General features: G+C 41.5%; 1 protein-coding gene across 1 annotated transcript in view; it reads right to left on the bottom strand.

The window, feature by feature from the left end:
* ETS1 (ETS proto-oncogene 1, transcription factor) overlaps window positions 1–23755 on the bottom strand; it is a 78774-nt gene extending 55019 nt beyond the window's left edge. The window contains exon 1 of the mRNA XM_007947226.2: window positions 23674–23755. Coding sequence (XP_007945417.1) covers window positions 23674–23755 — 82 coding nt within the window. The remainder of the gene's footprint in view (window positions 1–23673) is intronic.
* Window positions 23756–24500: the final 745 nt, after the last annotated feature.

Here is a 24500-nt window from a genome sequence, read left to right as displayed (position 1 = left end):
GTCTGGCAAGCACATGAGACAGCCCTTCTCTTGGTCTAGCAAAGTCTTCAAAAATCCTTGCACACCAACTAAATTCACCAAAAACTGATGGCTCTGTCTCACCATGGAACATCTGCAGTCTACAGTACCAGGCTCTATAGGTTCAACAACTCAAAAAATAAATGCCCCACTCAGTTCAGTAAATCCAAATGTGTGTCTGCAAAAACGGCAAGGAGGCCACATGTTCTGACCTCCTCTAATCTCACAAGAGGAAGACAGCAGTAACCCAAGGCCTATTACTGCAAGGCCAAACATGCTGCCTCCCTCCAGCCCTTTCACCAACCGTTCCTCCCAAAGCACCCACCACCTCTCTCCTGGGTTCGATAATTCGCTGCAGTGGCCACACAGAACTCACAGATTACAGGGTTTATTAGGGAAGCACCAAGCTACAACTCAAGTTCAGGAAGAACGCTCAGTCTCTCTCCTAGCCCACCGTCCCTCAGCCAACAGTCTCTCACAGTCTCTTTCCCAGCAGTGCTGGTCCCTCGGTGTCTCACTCAGCAATGCATGTCTCTTGCGTTTCTTTGCCAGCAACGTGTGTCTCAGGAGCCCGTGTCTCTTTCAGCAGCATGTCTTCCTCAACCAGCAGTCAGAGAGAGTTCTGCCTCCAGGAGGTCTCCTTTTTGAGCCCGGTAGGGTGGTCAAACTAGCCAATTATAGCATCAGAACTCTAAGCACCTGAGAGAGTGGGCACCTCCCAGAACATTGTTTTGTGCCACTCCCAACAGAAATACTCCAGGTGGACACCTTCAGCAATCAGGAGCTCCTCAGTTGCTCATAGCAAATCCCACCTTGGAGTTTACAAAGACTTATGGGTAGAAAAGCCACACAAAGTAATTTACTATACCACAGTGTCCTAAATGAAGGGTCAGAAATCCTGAGACTTTGTGGGATTTAGGTAATAATTTTAGAGTCCCAGCTCAAGTTTACTGAGCTGCAGAGGAGGTACTCAGGACCCAGAGAGATGAGCTTCAAAGGGATTATGGGTGCACTCACTCAGTCATTAGTTTCAATGCTAACCCTATCATCTGAGACCACTCCAAGGCTTGTTTAGACCTACCTCATCTATAATTTTGGCCCCTATAGCCCATCAGCTTTGGCCCTTTTTATACCCCAGGGCAGTAACTATCTGCCTGGGTTCTTGTATATTCACACTTTTCCCTGTTCTGCTCCTCTACCCTGCCCTTACTATGGCTATATGATGCATAAAATCTCATCCAGAGCCAAAGAGCAGAAGAGAAGAATTTACAGAATTTGCTATAAAACTTTAACTTCTCCTTGGAGGGATGTTCTCTTTACTGGTAACTCAACATAATTATAAGATGAATGAAAAGCAAGCTGCCAGTGGAAAGGAGGAAAAGAGAGCCGAGCTCTGTCACTGGTCAGGAGTCTTACATTCCCAGAACACAGGATTAGACAAGACTTTAGACATCATATAAAATAAAGGCCCCAATCCTTCATTGATTGATGGAAATAATGAATGTTACGGAGGAGGCGTCAACTTACCTTAGGTTATGTGAGTACTTTTAGACTTCTTGACTGTCTGGTCAATATATTTTTTTTCCCTACACCACAGCTGCTCATTTACAGTAGTGGATTGGAAGGGAGAGGGTCTTCTGCAGGTATTCACTACCATAAAGCTCTGGTTCACTGTTCGAAATACAAACTACATTTCCCCAAGCTCTTAAGGAAAGCACAGAAGAAACCATCCAAAGAGCTAGTACACATGACTGGGAATTTTATGGGTCCATGGTGCTATTTATTCCCACTCTAGGTTATAAGTCTTCAGTAACAATGGTTCAATAATGTAGAGGAGTTTCCTTCCAGTTGAGATTCTATTTGAATACCAGGGATCATAAGCAATCTTCAATACACAACTTCAACTGCAGAGACCTAATATTTACGATGGCTGTGAAACTTGGGCCTACTTTTTCTATCAATTCAGAAAGAATGAAGGCAATAATTAATTGCAGTGACCTATTGCCATTTACCTTAAAAGGCATTGATAGGAGGGGAAAAAAAATGCCTTTATGTCATTAGAAGATTCTATTAACATTACCATTCTAGTCCTGCTAGTATTCAATTAGGGAAACAAAGGCAAAGGACAGGGTTGAAGGGATTCAACAACCCCACTGACAAAGCCCAGACATAAAATCAGGGGCAATGGCCTATAAGTTGAACTTGATGCATGTAATTAACGAGGCCATATGTCTAACAAAAAGCTAAGACTGGAGGCAATACAAACTTCTAGTTCTAAATGCAAGTGCACTTAAAGTGCAGTTCAAGGGCAAACACCTAGCTGTGATCTCTCTCAGCTCCCAAAGGTTTTGTTCCTCCACTTCATATAGAGCCTTTCCTAATGGACCCTATTGCCCCAGACTTTAGACTTCCATCAATCCCACTGCTGCCCCGGAGTCTCACCACACAGGACAAGAGCAGACATCGTTAGACACCTCTTCCAGCAGCCAACCCAAGAGGATGAAATGTCACCAGGCAGACACAATATCCAGATCAATGGATGTGATAGGCCAATGGATGGAGAGCAAAGAAAAGGTAACCAATGCAAAGGGGAGGGAGCAGAAGCCACTCTCCATCTGCCTGGGTCAGGTGGAAAAGGAGAGACTGAATAATGCACAGCCTTCATCCACTGCTAATAAATAGTTCTGCATCATCAGGAAGCCATTAGTAAATGCAGCCACCACAGCCCCAAGCTCCCCAGACTGAAATGTCTGCTTGCAAAGGGTGAAAGTGCTCATTATCTCTTCCCAGACGTATACTTGCTCACTACACAGTAAAGCCTAACCAAGTAAGCCCTCTGAAACAAGCCTGAGGTCTTCTGGGGAGGGAGCAGGTCCTAAAAGAGCCTTAGAAACCAATGAAATTCAGCGCTCCCCCAGGTATATGCTCTGAGCAACAACAGGACAGAGCCTGGCAGCTCAGGGATAGGAGTGCTCATCCAGCAACATGGTCCATATCCTCATGCTCCTTGCTGGGCAACCAAGCCAGTATTCATTAATTCAGAAGGAGCTACTTGTTACTAATGGATATGGGGCTCCCTTTTAGGGGGATGAAAAAGTTCTGGAATTAGATACTGGAGATGATCACACAACTCTGAAAAACTACTTTAAAACAGTGAATTTTATGAGATGTGAATTATATCTCAATAATATAATTAAAAAAAAAAAAAAAAGCTACTGATGCACCTGATATGGGCTAAGTGGTGGGAGTACCATGGTGACTGAGAACACTTCCCTTCTAACAGGGGACACAAATGCCACATAAACACAGAAAAAATAATTACATACAACAAGTGATGAGCGCTATGCTGGTGACTAAGGCAAGAACTGTTTCAGTGGAGATTTTATGAAGTGGCTAGGTTCCAGAGGCATCTAGGATAGGAAAGGATCTACTGATGTGCTGAGCGTAGAGGGTAAGGGAGAGGTCAGAATCAGACATCAAGGATGGCATCACTGAAGGGGAAGAGAGGGATTTCCTATATACAGAAATCCTTCTGAAATGGCCCAGGTACACTATGCTCACTGGAACATTGGAGTACTGCGGGAGGGGCTGGGCAAGGTCCATATCCAGAGACAGACATCTGCTATCTGCTGTTTCAGATGCTACTTATCTTGGGAGTAAGAACAAGTGCCATAAACCTCATTGCCATTAACTGGATCTTGACTCATAGCAACCATACAATACAGAATAGACTGCCCCATAGTGTTTCCAAAGCTGTATCTTTACGGAAGCTGATTGCTACATCTTTCTCCCATGGAGCAGTTGGTAGGTTACAAACTACTAACCTTTCAATTAGTGGCTGAGTGCTTAACCACTGTGCCATCAAGGCCTCTACAAGTGTTACTGTTGTGTTGTTGTTGTTGTTATGTGTCAGACCCGACTCATAGCGACCCCTCCTTGGGTTTCTGAGGCAGTATCACTATGGAAGTAGGTTGTCCACCCTTCCTTCTGAGGAGTGGCTGGTGGGTTTGAACTGTCAGCCTTCTGGTTAGCAGTCAAGGGCCTTAGGCACTATGCTACCAGAGCTCCCACAACTGCTATAGACTCCAGGAAACAAGCAAAATTCCTCGGGTAAATTCCCCTAAACTCAAAAATGCTCCAGAAAAGATTGCTCATTTACAGTGGCATTTGCATTTTTTATATTTCTATGTCCAAGACTTTCAGTCTCCCTCAGACCTGGCCCTTTCCCACTTGCTAGAAGATTCTCTTCTAGCCTCTTGTGGGAGACACAGGAAAGATGGATAGAACTGAGCTTCCAGACAAACCAACCCAGTTCAGGCACACTGGGCATGAATCCAATAAGGTACAGTCACAATGCTGTGATGAAAGGGATCTTTTTGGAAAAATTCCTTCCCAAGATGGGTCATAAGGTCTGTCCCCTGGAATGCCCAAGAACAGCTCTGTTTGGTTCCCTAGCCCTGACTCAAACTGATCATGGCTCCACCCTGAGATGAGTAAATATGCAGACCAGGGGAATACAAGGAAGGAGAGTAAAGAAAAGACAGAAGTCAGGCAGGCAAGCAGAACCAACCAGGGAGAAGGGCACTGCTAGCTCCACCTCAGGGGGCAGACAAGATGAAAGAGTCCATTTCAGAGACTGACTGTGTTGCAGAACTCAAGAAACCATTGTCTAAGCCCTACATGCAACTCCAGTTGGGATATAGCTCTGGCTTGGCAGTGCTGCTTTATAATATATTGAATTAGTCGTTGGATTAGCAAGCACATTTACACACATCAGTGCACAGCTGTTTTAAAGACACATGAGCCCCTTTTTCCCAGTGCCAAATTCTGGCTGTAAATCAACCACTGCAACTGGCAACTGGCAAACACCAGAAGTGCATAGTTCTATAGGCATCTTCAGTTGCAAAGCACTTTAGAGAAAGTCTCCTAGAACTGGGATGATCTGACAGCAAACAGGCATTTGCTAAGGGATTGGAGGGAAGGGGGAGTTGGGAATGCAGAGAAGAAAAAAAGGACACTAGACTTTTTCAGTTTGGAGGCTTATCGTCTTTAGGAGGTAGCCAAATGAATTCACTGACGTGGGTCTTCACAGCTCATGTAAGTGGAAGGCAGCCTGGTTTAAGAAGTGGCAACTGGGAGAAAGAAGCTCTAATCCTAGCTCTGACACCAGCTTCCTATATTATCAGGAAAGAGTTTTCCTCCTAAATCTTAGATACCTAGCTTACTTCCCAGGAAAGAAAGAATTTCAGGGCAAACAGGACAGTACTTAAGCAATTACAAAAATTCTGTGCCTTGATAACAACAGTTCTGAGAAACACACATATTCTGTCCAAGTGGCAAGGGTAACGCCTGAAAAATAATGCTTTAGAACCACCACTCCTCTGTCAGTTTGTATACTATGGAGGCTTGCATGTTGCTGTGATGCTGTAAGGCATGCCATTGGAATTTCAAATACCAGCAGGGTCACTCTGGACAGGTTTCAGACTAAGGCAGACTAGGAAAAAGGACCTGGCAATCCACTTCTAAAAACACTGGTCGGTAAAAACCTTATGGATAGCAGAACACTGCTGATACAGTACCAGGAGATGAGCCTCTGTATTGAAAGGCACTCAACATATGACTGGGGAAGAGTTACCTCCTTAAAGTAGAGTTGATCTTAATGACATGTATGGAGTAACACTTTCAGGACTTTCGTTTATTGATGTGGTATGAACGAAAATGAGAAGAAACAGCTGCAAACATCCATTAATAATTGGCACATAGAATGTATGAAGATTGAATCAAGGAAAACTGGAAGTTGTCAAAAATGAAGTGGAACATTTAAAGATCAATATCCTAGGTATTACTTAGCTAAAATTTACTAGTTTGGCTTTTGAACCAATCATATGGTCTACTCTACCAAAAATGACAAATTGAAGAGGAACGGCATCACATTCATTGTCTAAAAGAATATTTCATAGATCTATGTGGAAGTACAATGCTGTCAGTGATAGGATACTACACCAAAAGGAAGACCAGTTAATACAGCCATTATTCAAATTTACACACCAACTATTAATGCCAAAGATGAAAAAACTGAAGATTTTCTGCATCTGTAATTGATCAAACATGAGAGCAAGATACTATGACAATTATTGATGATTGGAATGTGAAAGCTGGAAACAAAGAAGAAGGATCAATACTTGCAAAATATGACCTTGGTGATAAAAATGACATGGGAGATCGCATGACAGAATTTTACAAGACCAACAACATATTCATTACAAATACCATTTTCAACTACATAAATGGTGACCATACAAATGAACCTTGCCAGATGGGATACACAGGAATCAAACTGACTACATCTGTGGGAAGAGTTGGTAGAGAAGCTCGGTATCATCAATCAGAATAAGGCCAGGGGCTAACTGCAGAACAAACCATCTTATGTATGTTCAAGTTGAAGCTGAAGAAAATTAAAAACAAATCCATGAGTGCCAAAGTGTGACCTTGAGTATATTCTACATGTATTTAGACACTATCTCAAGAATAGATTTAATGCATTAAACATTAATGACCAAAAACCAGGTAATGGTGACAGCATGAACATCATACATGTAAAAAGCAAAACATTGTTAAAAAAACAGGAAAGAAAGAAAAGACTAAAATGGATATCAAAGAGACTCTGAAACTTGCTCTTGAATGTACAGTCCACAAAAGAGCTGAACAGAAGATTTCGAAAGGTAGCTCAAGAAGACAAAGTAGAAATGTGCAAAGACTTGGAGTCAGAAAACCAAAAGAGAAGATCGCACTTGGCATTCTCAAACTGAAAGCAATTAAGAAAAAAAAAATCAAGCCTCAAGTTGTAATATTGAAAGATTCTACAGGCAGAGAATTGGATGATATGAGAACTATCAGAAGAAGGTGGAAGGAATACAAAGAGTTACTGTACCAAAAGGAAATGGTTGATGTTCAACCATTTCCTGAGGTAGAATATGATCAATAAATGATGCTATTGAAGGAAGAAGTCCAAGCTGCAGTGAAGGAATTGGCAAAAAATAAGGTTCCAGGAATTTATGGAATATCAATTAAGATGTTTCAACAAACAGATGCAATGCTGGAAAAGCACTTACTCATCTATACCAAGAAATTTGGAAGACAAAACTCTAAACCAAACTCACTGCCTTCAAGTCCATTCCAACTCATAGAGACCTCCATTGCATTTCTGAGGCAATAAATCTTTATGGAAGTAGATTGCCCCATCTCCCTTCCACAGAACAACTAGAAGAGGCCCATATACATGCCTAATTCCAAAGAAAGGTGATCCAATGAAATACAGAAATTATCAAACAATGTCATTATCACATGCAAGTACAATTATGCTGGAGATAATTCAAAAACAGTCAGTACATCAACAGGGAAGAGGCAGAATCAGGATTTAGAAGAGGATGTGCAAGGAGGGATACCACTGCTGATGTCAGATGGACCTTGGCTAAAAGAAGAGAATATCAGAAAAATGTTTACCTGTTTTATTAACTAAGCAAAAGCATGCAACTGTGTATCATAAGAAATTATGGATAATGCTGCAAAGAATACAAATTCTAGAATACGTCACTGTGCTCATGTGGAACCTACACAGACCAAGAGTTTGTCATTCAAATAGAATAAAGGGATACTGCATGGTTTAAAATCAGGAAAGGTGTGTCTCAGTGTCATATTCTTTTACCGTAATTTATTCAATCTCTACGTTAAGCAAATAACCCAAGAAGCTAGAGTATAGGAAGAAGAATGTGGCATCAGAATTGGAGAAAGACTCATTAAAATCTGTGATACACCCATGAGAAGACCTTGCTTGCTGAAAATGAAGATGACTCAAAACACTTACTGGTGGAGACCAAAGACTACAGTCTTCAGTACAAATTACAGCTCAACATAAGGAAAACAACAATCCTCACAATCAAACCAATAAGCAACATCATGATAAACACAAAAAAGGATTGAAGTTGTCAAGGATTTCATTTTACTTAAACCTACCATAAATGCCCGTGGAAACAGCAGTGAAAAATCAAAACAATGTATTACACTGGGCATATCTGCTGCAAAAAATCTCATTCAAGAATGAAAAAGCAAACACACCACTTTGAGGACTGAGGTATGCCTGACTCAAGCCATAGTATTTTCAATTGCCTCATATGCATGCAAAAGCTGGACAACGAAAAAGGAAGACTAAAAAAGAATTGATGCCTCTGAAATATAGTGTTGGCAAAGAGTATTAAATATACCATGGGCTGCCAGAAAAATGAACAAATCTGTTTTTGAAGAAGTATAGCCAGAATGCTCCTTAGAAAGGAGGATGTTGAGACTTCATCTTATATACTTTGGCCATGTTATTAGGAGGGACCAGTCCCTGGAGAAGCAAACTGTGCCTGTAAAATAATGGGTCAGCAAAAAAGGGGATACCCTCAAAAAGATGGACTGACACAGTGGCTGAAACAATAGGCTCAAGCATAGCAACAACTGTGAGGATGGCTCAGGACTGGGCAGTGTTTCATTCTGCTGTACATAGGGTCGCTACAAGTTAGGACCGACTCAACGGAACCTAACAACAACGCTTTAGAGTGCTAACTTGAATTTTGTTAAGTATGCGTGAGAAGAAGGAAAAAATGTCACTGGCCGCAGTGACTGCTCTGGCCCACTTAGTTATGGGGTTGTCAAGTGGAAAATTTTCTGTAACCAGGTTAACAGTAACCACAGTTTTAACAACCAAGTAACAATAGCATCAACAAGAGTGAAGACTAGTACAGAATCTGGTGCCCTATGACAGAGTGATAAACCACCATTTATTGATAACCTGTGGCAATGAAAAGGGATTTATAGGAATGATCACTAATCCTCAGAACAGCCTTACAAGCAATTTATTTATTTATTGCTTTACTGCATTGTAAAGAATAGAAAGATACCAAAAAAAAACACAAAACATTGCTGTCAAGTCGATTCTGAGTCATAGTGACCCCACAGGACAGAGCAGAACTGTCCCAGGTTTCCAAGACTGTAAATCTTTATGGAAGCCTCATCTTTCTACCACAAAGAAGCTGGTGGGTTTGAACCATCAGCCTTTTGGTTAGTAGCCTAATGCTTTAACCACTGTACCACCAGAGCTTCTTTCAGAAAGACCAGACTTAGGGAAATTAAATAATATGAATAAGACATGTTAGTAAGCAATAAGCCGGAATTCAAACCCAGGTCTGCCTTATTACAAACTCAGGCTTTTTCCATTACATCAAGTCACTTCCTATGAGGAGTATCACTATAACCATCACAAAGAATGAGAGGAGTCTTAGGGTGGTGCAAACAGATAATGCACTCAGCTGCTAACCAAAAGGTTGGAGATTCAAGTGCATCCAGAGATACCTCAGAAGAAAGAACTGATCATCGATACCCAAAAATCAGCCACTGTAAACCTATGGAGCACATCTCTACTCCGACACATGTGCGACTGCCATGTGTTGGAACTGACTCAATGGCAACTGGTTAATGACTGAGAGGTTGTGTGATTTGGGGATAAAGACTATTTATTTACTATGCGTTAATTAAAATGTAAATCTCTTCACCTTGGCTCAGAGCTCTCATCTGCCAATTGGGAAAAAGAATTTATCTGTATTGTGAGAAACCTGCAGTAAAAATAAATTCATCTGATAGATAAAAGGACCAAATGACAATTACTAAATAATGTGAAGAAGCTCTGGTAGTGTAGTGCCGAAGGCACTTTACTGCTAACCAGGAGGCTGGCGGTTCAAACCCACCAGCCACTTCTCGGAATTAAGATTGGGCAATCTACTTCCGTAGAGATACCACCTTGGAAACCGAAGGACGACGACTCGACGGCACATAACAGCAACAACAGCAACAAATAATGTGAATTCAAACCAAACTCACTGCCATTGAGTCGATTCCGATTCATAGTGACCCCCACTGGGTTTCCAAGGCTGTAAATCTTTACAGAAGTAGATTGCCCCATCTTCCTCCCACAGAGTGGTTGGTAGATTTGAACCACTGACCTTCTGTTTAGCAGCCAAATGACTTATCCACTATATCACCAGAGCTCCACATAGAACAGGTATTTTGAGAGGACTCCCAGATTTGGGACTAGTTCATATAGGAGAAGGCTCATGTGTATCTTGTACCAGTTTGTTGATATTCACATACTAATTCCTTGGAATTGGTTTGCCCATTAAAGTAGTAAAAATGTATTTTCTTACAAAGTAAGGCAGTTGGGGCAAGGGAGACTTGACTCATCTTTGCTCATAGTTTACTGTCTGTGCCATGCCAGTAAGCAGCACATGCTTATCGATGCTGTGTGAATCAAGTGGCCAAGTGCCAAGGCCCAAGCTCATCTGTTTCGTTTACCCAGCACCCAAGATCCTTGGGAAACTTTGCAATCAGCCAGAAATTTCAAAGTTCTCCCATCAGTCCATTCGTCAAAGAAGAGTATGGGTGAGATCACAGAAAACAGAAAGTCACTCTAAGAGAGTCCATCAGAAATCCAAAAATAGACAATAAAAAAAAAAAAAACTTCAATTAAATCAGAGGTTAACTCCAGGTCCACCATGTAGACGTTGATTCATTCCATGTGTGTGTTTATTGTTCTACAAGCATTCCTGTTGCATCAAGTAGCCTCAAGGCCTAGACTTGTGCTCTGAATAGCCCCTCCCTGGAGATTTCTCAAGCAGGGGTGGAGATGGTACTTCATTCCTCGGTTTCCCAGTCTGGAAAATGGGGGCCACTGTACCAATCTGTATGCAAGTTTAGTAAATTTTATTAGCCACTTTCTATTTGTCCATGTTGGATTTAAAAATGCACAGAGTAGAAATTAGGTGAGCCCTATGTATACATATTCTTTTGCTTTCTTGATACTACGCATCCCAACGGTAGGTATTTATAAATAAACTGAATGTTTTCTTCTTTGCTATGAAAATAATGAGGGGCCTAAAACAACATATTTCACAAAAGAACGTCCCAAGGATCAAAGTGTCTTTTGAGAACATTAACAAATTTCTTCCCCAAACAGATTCTAAGTAGATAGGACTTCATAATTAGAAAGATCTAGATTCAAATTTGTTACTTGAAAATTCTATGGCCTTGTACAAATTATGTGAAGTTTACCAAGAATCAGCTGCTTATTTATAAAATAGGGTTTTTTGAAAGATGAGATTATTCTTGTAAAGTAGCTTCCAGAGATCTGACATATAGTAGGTACTCCTAAATGTTTGTTTCACATTTCTCATTCTCATTCTCATTCTCATTGCACAAATATGCAGACAGGCTAAAAACAAGCACACAGTAATTTTCAAGAGTGTTTGGTTTCCATTAGGAGGCAAGAAAGGTGTAAGTTTGAACTCCTGATCTTATGTGAAATCAAGAATGCATTTCCTGTACACATACACACACACACACACACACACACACACACGACTCACCCCTAGGGAGTGCATATGTATTTAGCTTCACCACTCTGTATCATCTCTTTCACTAATTCAATAACACTACTTGCATCACCAATGACTCCAGAGTATTATCTAAATGTTAACTCATTAATGCTCCCACTCTCTCCAAATGAAGGGCAGCTCATTCCCTAGGAGCCCCCTTCTTCTTTGAAGAATACAAAGATAATGTACAGACGTAGCTATAATCCGGCAGCTCAAAGTAAAAACAGACCCAGGTATCCTGAGTCTGACACTTGTTGTTGTTGTTGTTATGTGCCGTCGAGTCGGCCCCGACTCATAGCGACCCCTCCTTGGGCTTCCGAGGCAGTATCACTACGGAAGTAGGATTGCCCAACCTTCCTTCCGAGGAGTGGCTGGTGGGTTTGAACCGCCAGCCGTCTGGTTAGCAGGCAAATGTCTTAGCCACTATGCTACCAGAGCTCCCGAGTCTGACACTAGGCAGTAACAAATAACAAGATTTACCCAGTCTTTAACACAGAAAATACTCAAATATGAAAAGGTAAGACCAAGGACCGCTGAGGTCTGACCCAAAACTATTCCTAAGTGAGGGGCACAAAGCTAGAGGCTTAAACCCTTTTGGGGAGGAAACACTACCTTGTAGCCAGCCATACTATAATTTACAAGATGAAATTTTCCTGGCAAGCATTATGGTTAGTGCCCAGATTTTAAAATACCAAGCCCAAAACTATTATCTTCATTTTTGCTACCATCAGATATATCATACTGTACACATCCCACTCCCACCTCCTCTTCTCCAATAATCCAGTGGCATTCCAGGACCATACTGGATTTTAGGATTTATATCCACTCCCAACAAAACAGTGTAACAAACTTGTCCTGTGGCCTTGGAATGCGTCAGCTTCCAAAATACCAAAAAAGGGAGGGTAGTGGGAAAGAGCTTTACTGCTATTGTATTAAGGGGATCATCTAATATAACTTTGCTAAACTCTGAGTATATCATACTTAGTGCCATAGTAAATGTCCTCTGCTTATAAGGGAGAAACACATATGAGATGTCATTAATTCTCATACGCGTCTTTGGCACAATTCTTTCCCATAACACGCAGCATGAGATTCAAAGACATTTGCTTTCTAGCTTTGTTTTGTTTTGTTTTGGGGGAGGGCTTATTTTTCTCCCTGAAATGTTCTTTCAGTTACGTGAAGTTCCTGATATTCAGTAAAATGCACCTGATTTTCTAAAAGGGGTAACAGGGCACAGGAGAGAAAAGCATGGCACTTATATTTCAACATGGGAAAACAGATTGGACAAGAATTCTTTTCAAATATTATTTGGATTTAAAAATAAATGTACTTCTCAAAGTTCAAACTCAAAGAAAGTGCCACAAGGGGAAATTATGTATTTGTCCAGCAACCTGTTTGGTAACTCAAATTTTTTTTCACTTCTTGAGAAAACTAACTTGTAGCCCTACTAAAATTCTGTTTAGTGGCTTAGCATCATGATTCTGAAATAAAAGGGTAACTGTGATGAATTGTTCTCCAAGTATAGAAAAAAAAAATCAGTAAAATGAGATTTCAGATAAAAACTGTGCAAGCTAGGCTTTTCCATGCCACAAGAGCAGCCTTTTCAAAGCAAGGTGGCCTGTGCTTACCACAACCAGCACACGCTTATAACATCCTGGGTGCTTGGGAAACAAAAGCAGCTGGCATCTTGTCTGCTCCCGACTCCACTGGGTAGTCTGTGCATGCTGAAGGATCAGCTGGCTGCTGCCCACACCACCATTCAGTGACCAGCCAGAAGCAACCTGGCCAGGGCCCTCCCCTCTGTACAAACAGAAGGCAGGCCGGCTCACTGGGCTGGTCAGGAAGAGGCACTGAGATGGCTTTCAGCAGGATGCATTCCTGCTGCAGGAGGGGACTGTTTACAATGACCGGTGTGCACTGAGACGGGGCAGCTCAGATGAACTAAGCTCATTACTCAGACCACATGCTCAGAGGATGCAGCTGGAGCTGGCTGTCTCACCTACCAGACCTCTAACTACATCTGCTTCCTCCAGACCAGACCCAGCCAAGGAGCTGCTTTCCGCTGCAACTGTAGCAAAGGCTAATGGAAAAGAGAAGCTGTTTCATGGAGGACCAAAAAGAAGATAGGACTCATGGTCTAGTTTCAGGCCTGAGACAAAGTGCCTCAGTTACTCCATGTGTAAACAAGGCAGGTTTCAATTCCTAACATCACTCTCTGAAAGCTAACCTTATGAAGATATCCAAAATTCCTCAATGACTGAATTGATATTATCAGAAACTGGGGATTAGGATGAAAACCTCCCCATTTTTGTCTATGTTCCCTCCAAGCCTTAAGTATTTTAAATGTTACCTATAGTCGCATCTCCAATTTGACCAATAAAGAAAATGAAGTCCAGAAAAATTGGACACAACTCACACAAGTCAGTTGCAAAGTCATGGCTACAATCCAGCAGTGATACCTCCTAGAGTGTACACTCTATATATCATATACACAATATTTATTCCTACACTGTTGATAGGTCACTCTTTATCTTTTGTGATTCCTTATCACATTTTGTGCATCTAAGTAGTATTTCAATCTATGCATAATAGAGAGTCCCAGAGTGGTGCAAACAGTTAAGTACACTCCTGCTAATCCAAAGGTGAGAGGTTAAAGTCCACCCAGAGGTGCACTGGAAGAAAGGGCTGGCAATATACTTCCGAAAAATCATCCATCGAAAACCTTACGGAGCACAGTTCTACTCTGACACACGCAGAGCTGCCATGAGTTGGAATCAACACTACAGCAACTGTTACTTGTATGTATAATGTATAAAATTAATTTAAATTTTAGCCAAGTAAAATCAACTATAAATATATACATACTAGAAATGTGAAAGTCAATCACACACACACTCTTCCATTCAAAATTTCCTGCAATGGATTACTTGAAGGATATTTTAAAATCAGACTTAATAACACACACACACACTTACTTTTAACATGAATGATAAATAATGAATTATCCTAACACAAAACTGTAATCATATAAAAATGTAATTAATTGAGGGCAGGTATAGTACCTGCCACATACTAGGAGTTTGTGAATGCTTCAAAAAACATGGATCTACAAACACTTACTAGGATTAAAATAGTCTCTTGCCTGACCCAGGATTTTTATTTTCCATTTTTACCTTGAAAATACATACCTGATTGATTTTGTCATCTCCTGTGAAGTTTCATGCTTATTCTGATAAACTGTTATAGAGGTTTTAACAACTAACAGTATGAGTGGATGGGAAACTAATGCTAAAAAACAAACAAAAAAAAAAATCATCTTTCTCATAAGCCTATTCAATAATGCTGTCTTTCCTTAAAATTCCCCTACTTTCAAAGGCAAAATTCTTCCTGAACTTCAAAATAATCCAAGAGATCCTAGCCTCACACTTCCTACTATCTTTCTTCTCTATAACTAGGTTTTTGTCTTCATATTTACGTAAGGCTTTCTTTTGCTCAGACATTCAGTATCTCCCCACACTCTTCTATATACACAAAATAATCATTTTCCTGTTCTTACACCTCCTTCAAATGTTTCTGAAATGTTCACGTTCTCCAGGAAGCTGATCCATGAAAACATTCTAGACTCGAACCGTTAGAAGAATCGGCCTAATAAGTACATAAAATATAGTCATTGATAAACACGTATTTTCATAAATTCAAGCAATGGTTGGTCCTCCTGCACTTTTTGTCTTGGAGGTACATGGAGTAAAGGGAATATTTCATCTGAGTTACTTTGACCAACCATACAGTCATGAAGAGTTTAATGTATAGGCATTCCCCAAGTTATGAACATCCAACTTAACAGACGAACTACCACTTGCCCTTTAAGCAAGACTTCGAGCCAATTCGAATTGGTTCTGTCATGCCCTGTAAAGCAAAACAGGAACAGACCTTAATTTTTACAATTTGAGTGATTCGTCAAGGTAACCAGAACAGGAAAATTACGGGGAGAAGCCCTGGAACGGGAGACCAGAGGAAGCATAGTGAGCCCTTTCAGGAAACTGATGTGTGAGATTGAATGACTGGCAGGACCTTGATGAGACACACATATTCAAAGAGGCACTATCAGCCACCATCTTTGAGTAGGTTGCCACCATCTTTAAGCAGGATGGCACCATCTTTAAGCAGGGCACAACTATTCCAGCTCAAAATTTGCTTATTTATGTAAATCTGACCTCACTGTGAAACAATTGAACCAACCTCTATTTGCAACAAATTCTTCTTCACAATCAGCTTCACTTGCTGCATGTGCAGCTCTTAAATCATTAAAAAAGGCTTTTAGCAAAAGAACCATATATACCTGTTCTGACTGATATACAAATCCTTAAAGACAAAGTTAGGAATAGATTTTGTTTGTAACCTGAACTGCCTGTATTTGGAAATGAGCACACCAAGAGTGAAAAGGCAAGTGCAACGCTTGGTCTATATGAGGACTTTCCCAAGTCTGTGAAATAGCACTCAAATTCTTATCTTTCTTTTTCCATTCTCTCCTTTGTTCTTTCTTTGATTCTTTCATCAGTTCTTTCACACTTTCTTGACTCTTTTCTATCATTAGTTTTCTTTCTTTCTCTTATGTTTTAGTTAAAAGGGATGTTGCAAAAGAACCCACTGTTGCCTACATGCTCTCCTAATGAATTGAGAGTTTGGTTTTTCACTTTTGTTTTTGTTTTCACCCACTTTAATGGCACAAAAAACTTTTTTTTTTTTTTTTTGCCTCTTTTGGCCCTAAGCAAGAAACTTCTCATCTTTAACAAACAGTACAACAAAACAAAACAAAAATTTTAATTCCATTTACTTGTGAAATGATGGCATTTCTCTCTCATCCAAAAGTTCATTTTCTCATACACACACGCACACACACACATACATACTGTATGCAGAAAGTTTACAGTTCCCCCACAGAATCTTGCAGAGCAAAACTCAACTGCTTATCATAGCTACTAAAAGCTATTAAGAAGTTTCAAATACTTAAAGTGAACATGTTTGAGGTTGATTTTGAAATGTTTCTCAGGCACTGAAAAATATTAAATTATGCATCAAAAAATATTAAATTATGCATCAAAAAATATTAAAAATATAACTTATAGTTGGGAAAAACCACATTGAATTTGAATTGCTTCAAACGCTTAATCTGGTCCTGTTAGCTTATTTTGGATGGTGTAAACCCTACAGATTATCAGTTGAGAGTAGTGTTTACCAAAAATATTATCTTCCAAATTTAATGTCTCCGATGAGTGGTCCTGGTTTGCTGGGAGTATACCAGTTTATGCTCATGTCATGGTGCCCCTTTCCACTCTCAAAAGTGTACCATTTGGATGGTGAATTACAGGATCTCCCTATGTACAAACCCCTAATAGACCTGCAATCGATTAGCCAAAAAGTTTCCAATGTTACTTTATGTCCAAAAGCACTATCTGGGTCAATATTTTCCAATTCTTAGAGATAAAAACAAAAGTGACACAAAAGAAAAACTGAAAAACGCTGATAGGACAGTAAGAAGTCATATTTGTAGAGGAAAGTGATAGGCTTGGATCCAAGCAGCAGAAACTGGGAAGCACTGGGGAAAGACAGAGTTGGCCAAATAATCAATAGTTATTGCTTGAACAACAAAATATTGAGTTTGGTTGTAAGCATGGATCCCTGCCAATGAAACTGAATCTATCACAACCTATACTACAGCATTACAGACCAATTTCTTTCTGTATCTATACAGAGAAGATATACTACACAGTTAAAAAGAAAAAGGAAGCAGATAAACACAGAGCTTTACGAATATAGCCAAGTGGAAACAATCTCTTCATGCAACTTTAAAATCATCCCCCAAAATAAAAGGTACCTTCAACTCAACTTAAAAAGTAAAAAGTACCTATAAACACATGGCAAGTAAAAATGATAGATTTGGGAACAGCCTTGACATTCCAAACCTTGAGTTAAGAAATATTAACAGCCATAAGCACAGTATAGACCTAGAGGACTATGGACACAGAGGCAAACCCTATCAGAGATTCCATCTAAGCAGGGAAATATTTCATTATGTAGCAGTTGGATAAAAACATGAAGACTATGCTATTAATTTAAAACTCCTCTCTGATCACTCCATGGGCCCAAGGTTATTAATTAGTGATAAAGGAAACAACATCTGAACCATGAACAAGTGGCTAGAGAGTCAATGTCTTTCTCTATTAGCCACAAGCTATGTGTGGCTAGCAGGTTTACAGGTAGAATTTCAAGGCTCTCCTTCCTAAGTTTGTACCAAGATAATTCCATACAATGTTCCTTGACATGTGAAAGGAACTTAAAAGAGAGAAAGAGAGAGAGAGAGAGAGAGAACTTATTGCTGCATAAACAAAATGACCTTTTTACTTTTTGCAAACCATACAAGAAACTCACTGCTTAAAGGGAAATTAAACTACAACTATATGAGGAAAATGAACAAATTGCTGATCTATGTCTCTCATCATCCAGACTGTGAGGTTACAAGCAGAACAGTTAAGTATCAGCAAGGGAAGAAGTAAAAGGGGGAGAAGTGGGAGACTCGGGAGGATGTGATGTTGGAAGTGAACATAATCATCTTGCCACCTGTAAAAGTGTTAAAGTACATCTGGAAGACACTGGAAAAACAAGAGTCCTGGTCCCCTGCTTTCAGATTGGAAGTAAGCACTGCTCAAACTTTTAAGCATCCTTCTAAAGCTACACATCTGGATTGCGGGCCTGAGTACAACCCACAAAACAGGTCCTTTCCCCAAGCAGCCAGAACACTCAGGTCATAAGGACACCATCTGATTGAGCTAAGAGGAGTCATGCAGGGACAACAGGGAATCCCTTCACCTCCTGAACCTCTAAAGTACCAACCATCACTGCCTTACCATACATCGCTGCTTTAATTTCTAGAGTTGCTGAGAATAACACCGTGCTTTTGTTTTAGGCATAAAATACCTGTGACAGCTCATCTGCACGTAAGGATCTTTAGGCAAATTATACACTTCTTGGAAGAATTTGAAAAATAGATAAACAACACTTCTCTCTCAGAATCAGTAGGAAGCTTTAAAGTGCTATTTTATGTGAAAGTGCCCAGCACATACTCCAGGCTTGATATGTCTTAGAAACATCGCTCTAACTTCTGAATGACAATAATCTACCTTTAACTTCAGCTGGTGGAATGCCTCCATAGTCATGGGACTCTCCATGCTTTATTCATTCTGCAAACCAGACAGGTGTTTGCAATTACACTGTCACTGTTACCACTGCAGAGGTATCTATGCTCTTTGAAATGAGGGAGACTTTCCAGAAAAGTCCTGATCTACACTAACCAGCTCTCAGCTTTGCAGAGGGTCTGATGGAGCCCAGAGCACCCCGGGCTCTTGGAGGTTGACCACGGGTTGCTTTGTCTCCTAGAGGGATGTGATGCTCCTACAGGGTGGTCTGGCCTCTTTAAGGAAAAAAAAAAAAAAAAAAAAAGTTACACAGACAAAAAACAGCAATACAAACCAACCAAAAATTCAAGGAATGCAAGTTCTGCCAACCAAGTAAATAAATAAAATGTGAGATGCTTCATAATAACTGGACATGATGCATTTCTCAACCCTGCATAATTGAAAAGCTCAACTTTTCCATCAACCCTGCAAATGTCCCCTTTGCCCCTAGTCTTGGTGGCCCTCCTGCTCTGAAGCCACATTGACAGCCTCCATCACCAAAAATAACTGACCAGTTTCTGTGCCTTTACTGTGACAGTAAAGACTTGAGATATTCTGACACTATGACAGTTAGTTACATGGCTCACTATGTGTTCTCAGAAATACAGGGTGAAGCTTCAGGCATAAAATCTTAGCTAAACAGCTGAAAAAGTTCCCTTTTTCGGATAAAACTTTACAAATAAAACTTTACTTTACAAATAAGAGATTAGAGGAGATGCATATATAGTCATCTCCCCTAACAAACATTGCAAGGATCATTGGAAATTCTACATTAGGTCATTTTTTATTGGTCTGTTTTCTAGTTAACTGTTAAATGTAATTTATTAGGGGCCAGGCACAGTTGTAAGCATTTTACACATATTATTTCATTTAATCCTCATACCAATCCAATGAGGTAGAACTACTACCACACTCCTTTTTCCAATGCAGGAATTAGAACACAGAGTGAGTAAGTAATTTGTCCAAAGTCACACAAGCTAGTAAGTGATGCAGCTGGGATTCAAACCCTGACAGGCTGGCTCCACAGTCCTTGATGGTAACTATGGGCTCTTCAGCCGCTAATGGAGTGTGGTCTGTAGGAATCTGAAAACACAGTGAGTGATCTTAATAGACTGGGCTCAAGACCAGAGAAAGCATCGAACCCCAAGCTGTCTCTGCCATCTTTCTCGCTCCTATTGACGAAGACACAAAGACTAACCAAGCTGGGAAAGAGACAAAGTGTCTTTTCTCCTCTAAGGCCAATACAGGGTGCCAATCTGACACTCTTTGCTGGGATAGGAGAACAGGGGAGAAGAGGGAAGAGCTGTTGATACATTTGTTCTTCTACAAAAAGCAAATATCCAGAGTTAGAATACGGGCTCTTCTCTGGGTATTAATGCTTACCTCACCCAGAAGGTGGAGTGGAGAACGAGAGGGCAGATTAAGCAGTTTGGGAATATATATTTGCTTTGGCACTCAGGTTCCGACCCTCTCAGCAGGCTCCACGCCAGGAGGGAAACTGATGAACACTCAATAGATACTATTGCTTTAGCCTATTTAAGATCTGAAAATCTCATCACACTGTGATAATCAAAATGGTATACCCTACTTCATACTTAGAAGGAAAATCCAATTCCAATGTTATTTCACAGTACATGCTACTTTGGTACTTAAAACCAACAAAAATCTTGTGAGGTCTCAATTTAGATGGGGTGGTAAATAAAGGTCAGACGTGTAACTCAGGTCTCTAGATTCATGTTCTGACCGGGCCTCCACACTGTCTCCCTTTGGCTCTAGGAGCTCTGGTAGCATAGTGCCTAAGGCACTTGACTGCTAACCAGAAGGCTGGCGGTTCAAACCCACCAGCCACTCCTCGGAAGGAAGATGGGGCGATCTACTTCCATATTGATACTGCCTCGAAAACCCAAGGAGGGGTCTCTATGAGTCGGGTCCGACTCGACAGCACTTAACAACAACAACAAGGTCCCAAACCAGTTGTCTTCACACATAAGAAACAAAACAACCTAAAGAGATCATTGTGACAAATATTTAAGTCACAGCTGTGGGCACAAAACCATCCTGTGAGAAGTTAAACTTTAAACATATGTCCTATATGGTTTGATGGGCAAAACAAATCCCTACTCAGCCAGAAGAGTGTCCTACCACCAACAAAAAACAGGCAGTACTGGCCAATGTTTCTTCCTTCTTTGCACCTGCCAGCCTAAGTCTCAACTGACGTATCTTTGCCACGCTTTTCAAAAGTAACTGCAATATTACTCAAGACAGTATACACTTAGACTAAGAACTTGGAAACAAGGATAAATCTTACTTCAGCCATTGGTTTACTGGATATTCTTAGGTAACTTGCTTGCCTTCTCTGTGCCTCTGTGTTCCTCTCTAAAGTATGATTACAGCATTCACATATAAGCTACTAAGCTTCTAGCAAAAAGAAATTAACTAAAATTCAGTTATTATATTCTATATGTGTTTTCCAGTTTCTCTGTTTTTCCCAAGATAGTACCAGTAATCAAATCTCATTACAATGAATGGCAGAAGACTGCCTAATTTTTTTTACCAACTGAAATTTGGTTGTATTGAAGGTCACTTGTTGTTGTTGTTGTTGTTATTTGCCGTCGAGTCGCCCCCAACTCATAGCGACCCCTCCTTGGGTTTCCGAGGCACTATCACTACAGAAGTAGGATTGCCCAACCTTCCTTCTGAGGAGTGGCTGGTATGTTTGAACCGCCAGCCTTCTGGTTAGCAGTCAAGTGCCTTAGGCACTATGCTACCAGAGCTCCTATACAAAGCCTAATCTGTGGTTTGGAAACCTTTTTTGGAGAGCCATTGTAAAAGTGCTTATTACAAAAGAAGTTGAATGTAGCATTAGGTGTTACTGACCCCACTTTACAGAAGGGAAAACTAAGGCAAGTTACTTGATCAAAGTTTATTCTTATCAATAATTGAAATAATAGCACCATGCACTTTAAAATTTCTACCACTTACTTTTAAATTACAGAAAAAGAAATCCAACTGTTTAGTTTGATCTAAAACATATGTTGCTATGGGCTCTTTTTCATTATCAGCACATGATCCATGATAGGTGTGTGAACTGACATATCCACACAATATTTCCCAGATGACCAAATCTGCCTCTTCCCCCCATAAACATACATATAAACAAGCCATTTGTAAGGAAGGGACCTACTAGTTGAGTGTTTATCTTTGCTGGGAACTATCCTTTAACTTTTCTTATATGGTTTGAATCAGTTGTGACAAAAAGAACTTCTTCTGGCCTCCTTGAACCCCCAAACACAACCATGTAGCGACATCATTTCTGAATTGTAGCTATAAATAAATGACTAAAATGTCTCCTCAGTTCTAGTTAATGCCAGCATTGCTCCTATCATCAGTCCTGAGACAAGAAACAAGCTCAGCCTTCTTTACACACCACAAGACTGGGACTTCAAGTTAGGGGTTCCAGGAGAGGACATACCCAAAGCCTCTCAATTAACATTTCTGAAGGCTCTCTGAATTATAAAACATCAGCTTGGCTTGTGTTGAAAGTTTAAGGGCTTAAAAATACATTTAAAAAAAAAGAGTTGAAATAAACCTTAAACCAAAAATACCCCCTGAAGTCTTCTTAAAACTAAACAACAGTTCTGTTTAACTAGTAAAGAATGTCTGCCTTGAGCATAACACTCTTTTACTATCCATCTATAGGGGACCAAATTGACAACAGCAACTTGAAAGAGTAGATTGGACCTGGGGGGGGGGGCAGTGAGTTCACATTAATAGAGGAGGAACAACTCAGAAAAGGAGAGTGAGAATGGTTGTACAACTGGACAAATGTAATCAGTACCACTGAACTGTACATGTAGAAATTGTTGAACTGGTATGTGTTCTGTGGTGTATATTATCAACAATAAAAATAAAATAAACAGGGTTAAAATAAGCAACTAATTATGGCAGAAGAGGCAAAGAAGTGTTAAGGACAGGGAGCAGCAGCTACTTACTGATAATTAGATACAACAGGGTAGCATGTTGCTGGAATTAATTATTTTCCAGAATGCATCATAGCTCCTCACTTCTGAAATTGTTAATCTCTAAGGATCAATGGCACTTCCCAAATCCTAAAAGAAAGCATCTTTCCCCCTCAAACTGCATTGTTACAGGAATTCTGTAGGGCAGGGCTCCATTTAAGCTGTTCAGCACCAAACTCTGTGTCTAAGACAAAATGAAATTTCTCTTTTATGCCGCTACTATTCAAGTCCTTACAAATCAAAGTGTTTAGATACAACCACAGCCAAAGACTCAAAGTCATGTTTGGTGTTGGGGTGTCTTCTCTCTTCCAACACAGTTGATAACAGAGGACAAGTTCATGGCAGACTGAAAATATGGGTAAAGCAAGTAACCCGCATGAACAGCGTCAGCAGGAAAGTTAAGGGGTAATTTCAGTTATCCTTCCATCTCCTCACCCTCAATCCAGAAGAAAGGAGTTAGCCAAAACAAAGCGACATGTGATGAGGAGGCAAGACAATATTTGAAAATTTGCTCCAAGGCTAGCCAGTCAGACTGCCTCTCTCTTACTATCGGGAGCCCCAGTCCAGCTCCAATTCTGGAGACTCTGTGTCCGAGAGGTGGGGGTGATGCCCCCTGTGGCAGAATCCACTCCCCTTAATATGAAGGATTGAGGCCAGAGACTTCTGGCTCAACAGGGAAACTAAAAAACCTCAGATGGGTTTTGCTGGAAATTCTATAAGCTTTTTCTCACTGCCCACGAAAATACAGCTGTAAAAATAAATGCCCTCAAAACCAAGGGTCCCGGGCCACCAACAGTCCTCCTCCTGTCTCTCCCTCTTTCCAGCTGCCAGAGCTGCCGGTCCTGCACCACCTCCGGGAAGGGGGCTGCGAAAGCGGAAAGTGGAAGGCACCCGGCTCTGGCCGCGAGCTGGGGCGGGGGCCTCGCAGTCACCACTCACCCGGGGAAGGGAAAAGCTCCAAGTCGACTTTCTCCGTCTTGATGATGGTGAGAGTAGGTTTGAGATCGACGGCCGCCTTCATGGTGCCAGCAGGAGCGGGGCAGACGGAATTAGAGCAAGTTTGTTGTTACTGTTGGTGTTTTTTAATGGTAGCAAGGACCAGGGGACGAGGGGATCAGACTTTCTTCCCTAAAATCCCAAATTCCCACTAACTGCCCCCGCGCCCTAACGGTGTGCGCCCTCCCTTCGCTCCGGGGAAAGTTGGCACTTGGCGGCCCAGTGAGAGCGGTCCCGCCGGCCCGCAGCGCTCCGGCCCGCTTCGAGGCCCGTCCCGCGCCCTCTCCGCTGCGGCCCGGGGAAGCTATGTGCTTGCTCGCTCGCCCTCGCCCTCGCCCGCGCTCTCCTCCTCTGTAGGGCGTTTCTCCGCGGCAAGCTCCGAGCGGTTCCGCGCGCCCGGGGCGAGGAGATCCACGGGCGGGGTAGGGGCGGAGCGGGTGGAGCGGGGAAGGGACTGGGCCCACGACCAATCGCCGCCAGCAACCTCAATGACAGGCAGGCCGGGCAAGCCCCGCCTCCCACGCCCGGCCACCGCCCGGCAGCGGTGCGGAGCCCGCGGCGGCCCAGCCCACTGCTGACCCGCGGTCGGGCGGGGACGACCTAGAGCGCGCTGGGCTGTGGCGCTGAGAGACGGCCTAGGCTGCAACAGGGAAAGTCTGTCCGATTCTCCACACATTCTTTCGGGCTTTGTCAGCCCCTCCCGCCGGCAGCATAGTTTTCCCAGTGCGTGTACATCATTCATTCACAAAGACTGACACACAGGACGTGAT

This window comes from Orycteropus afer, unplaced genomic scaffold, assembly GCF_000298275.1.
Source record: "Orycteropus afer afer isolate SDZICR_OR568_19922 unplaced genomic scaffold, OryAfe1.0 scaffold00178, whole genome shotgun sequence".
Taxonomy (NCBI): Eukaryota; Metazoa; Chordata; class Mammalia; order Tubulidentata; family Orycteropodidae; genus Orycteropus; species Orycteropus afer.
Note: the sequence above shows the minus strand (reverse complement) of the source record. Positions and strands in the feature narration are given on the sequence as shown.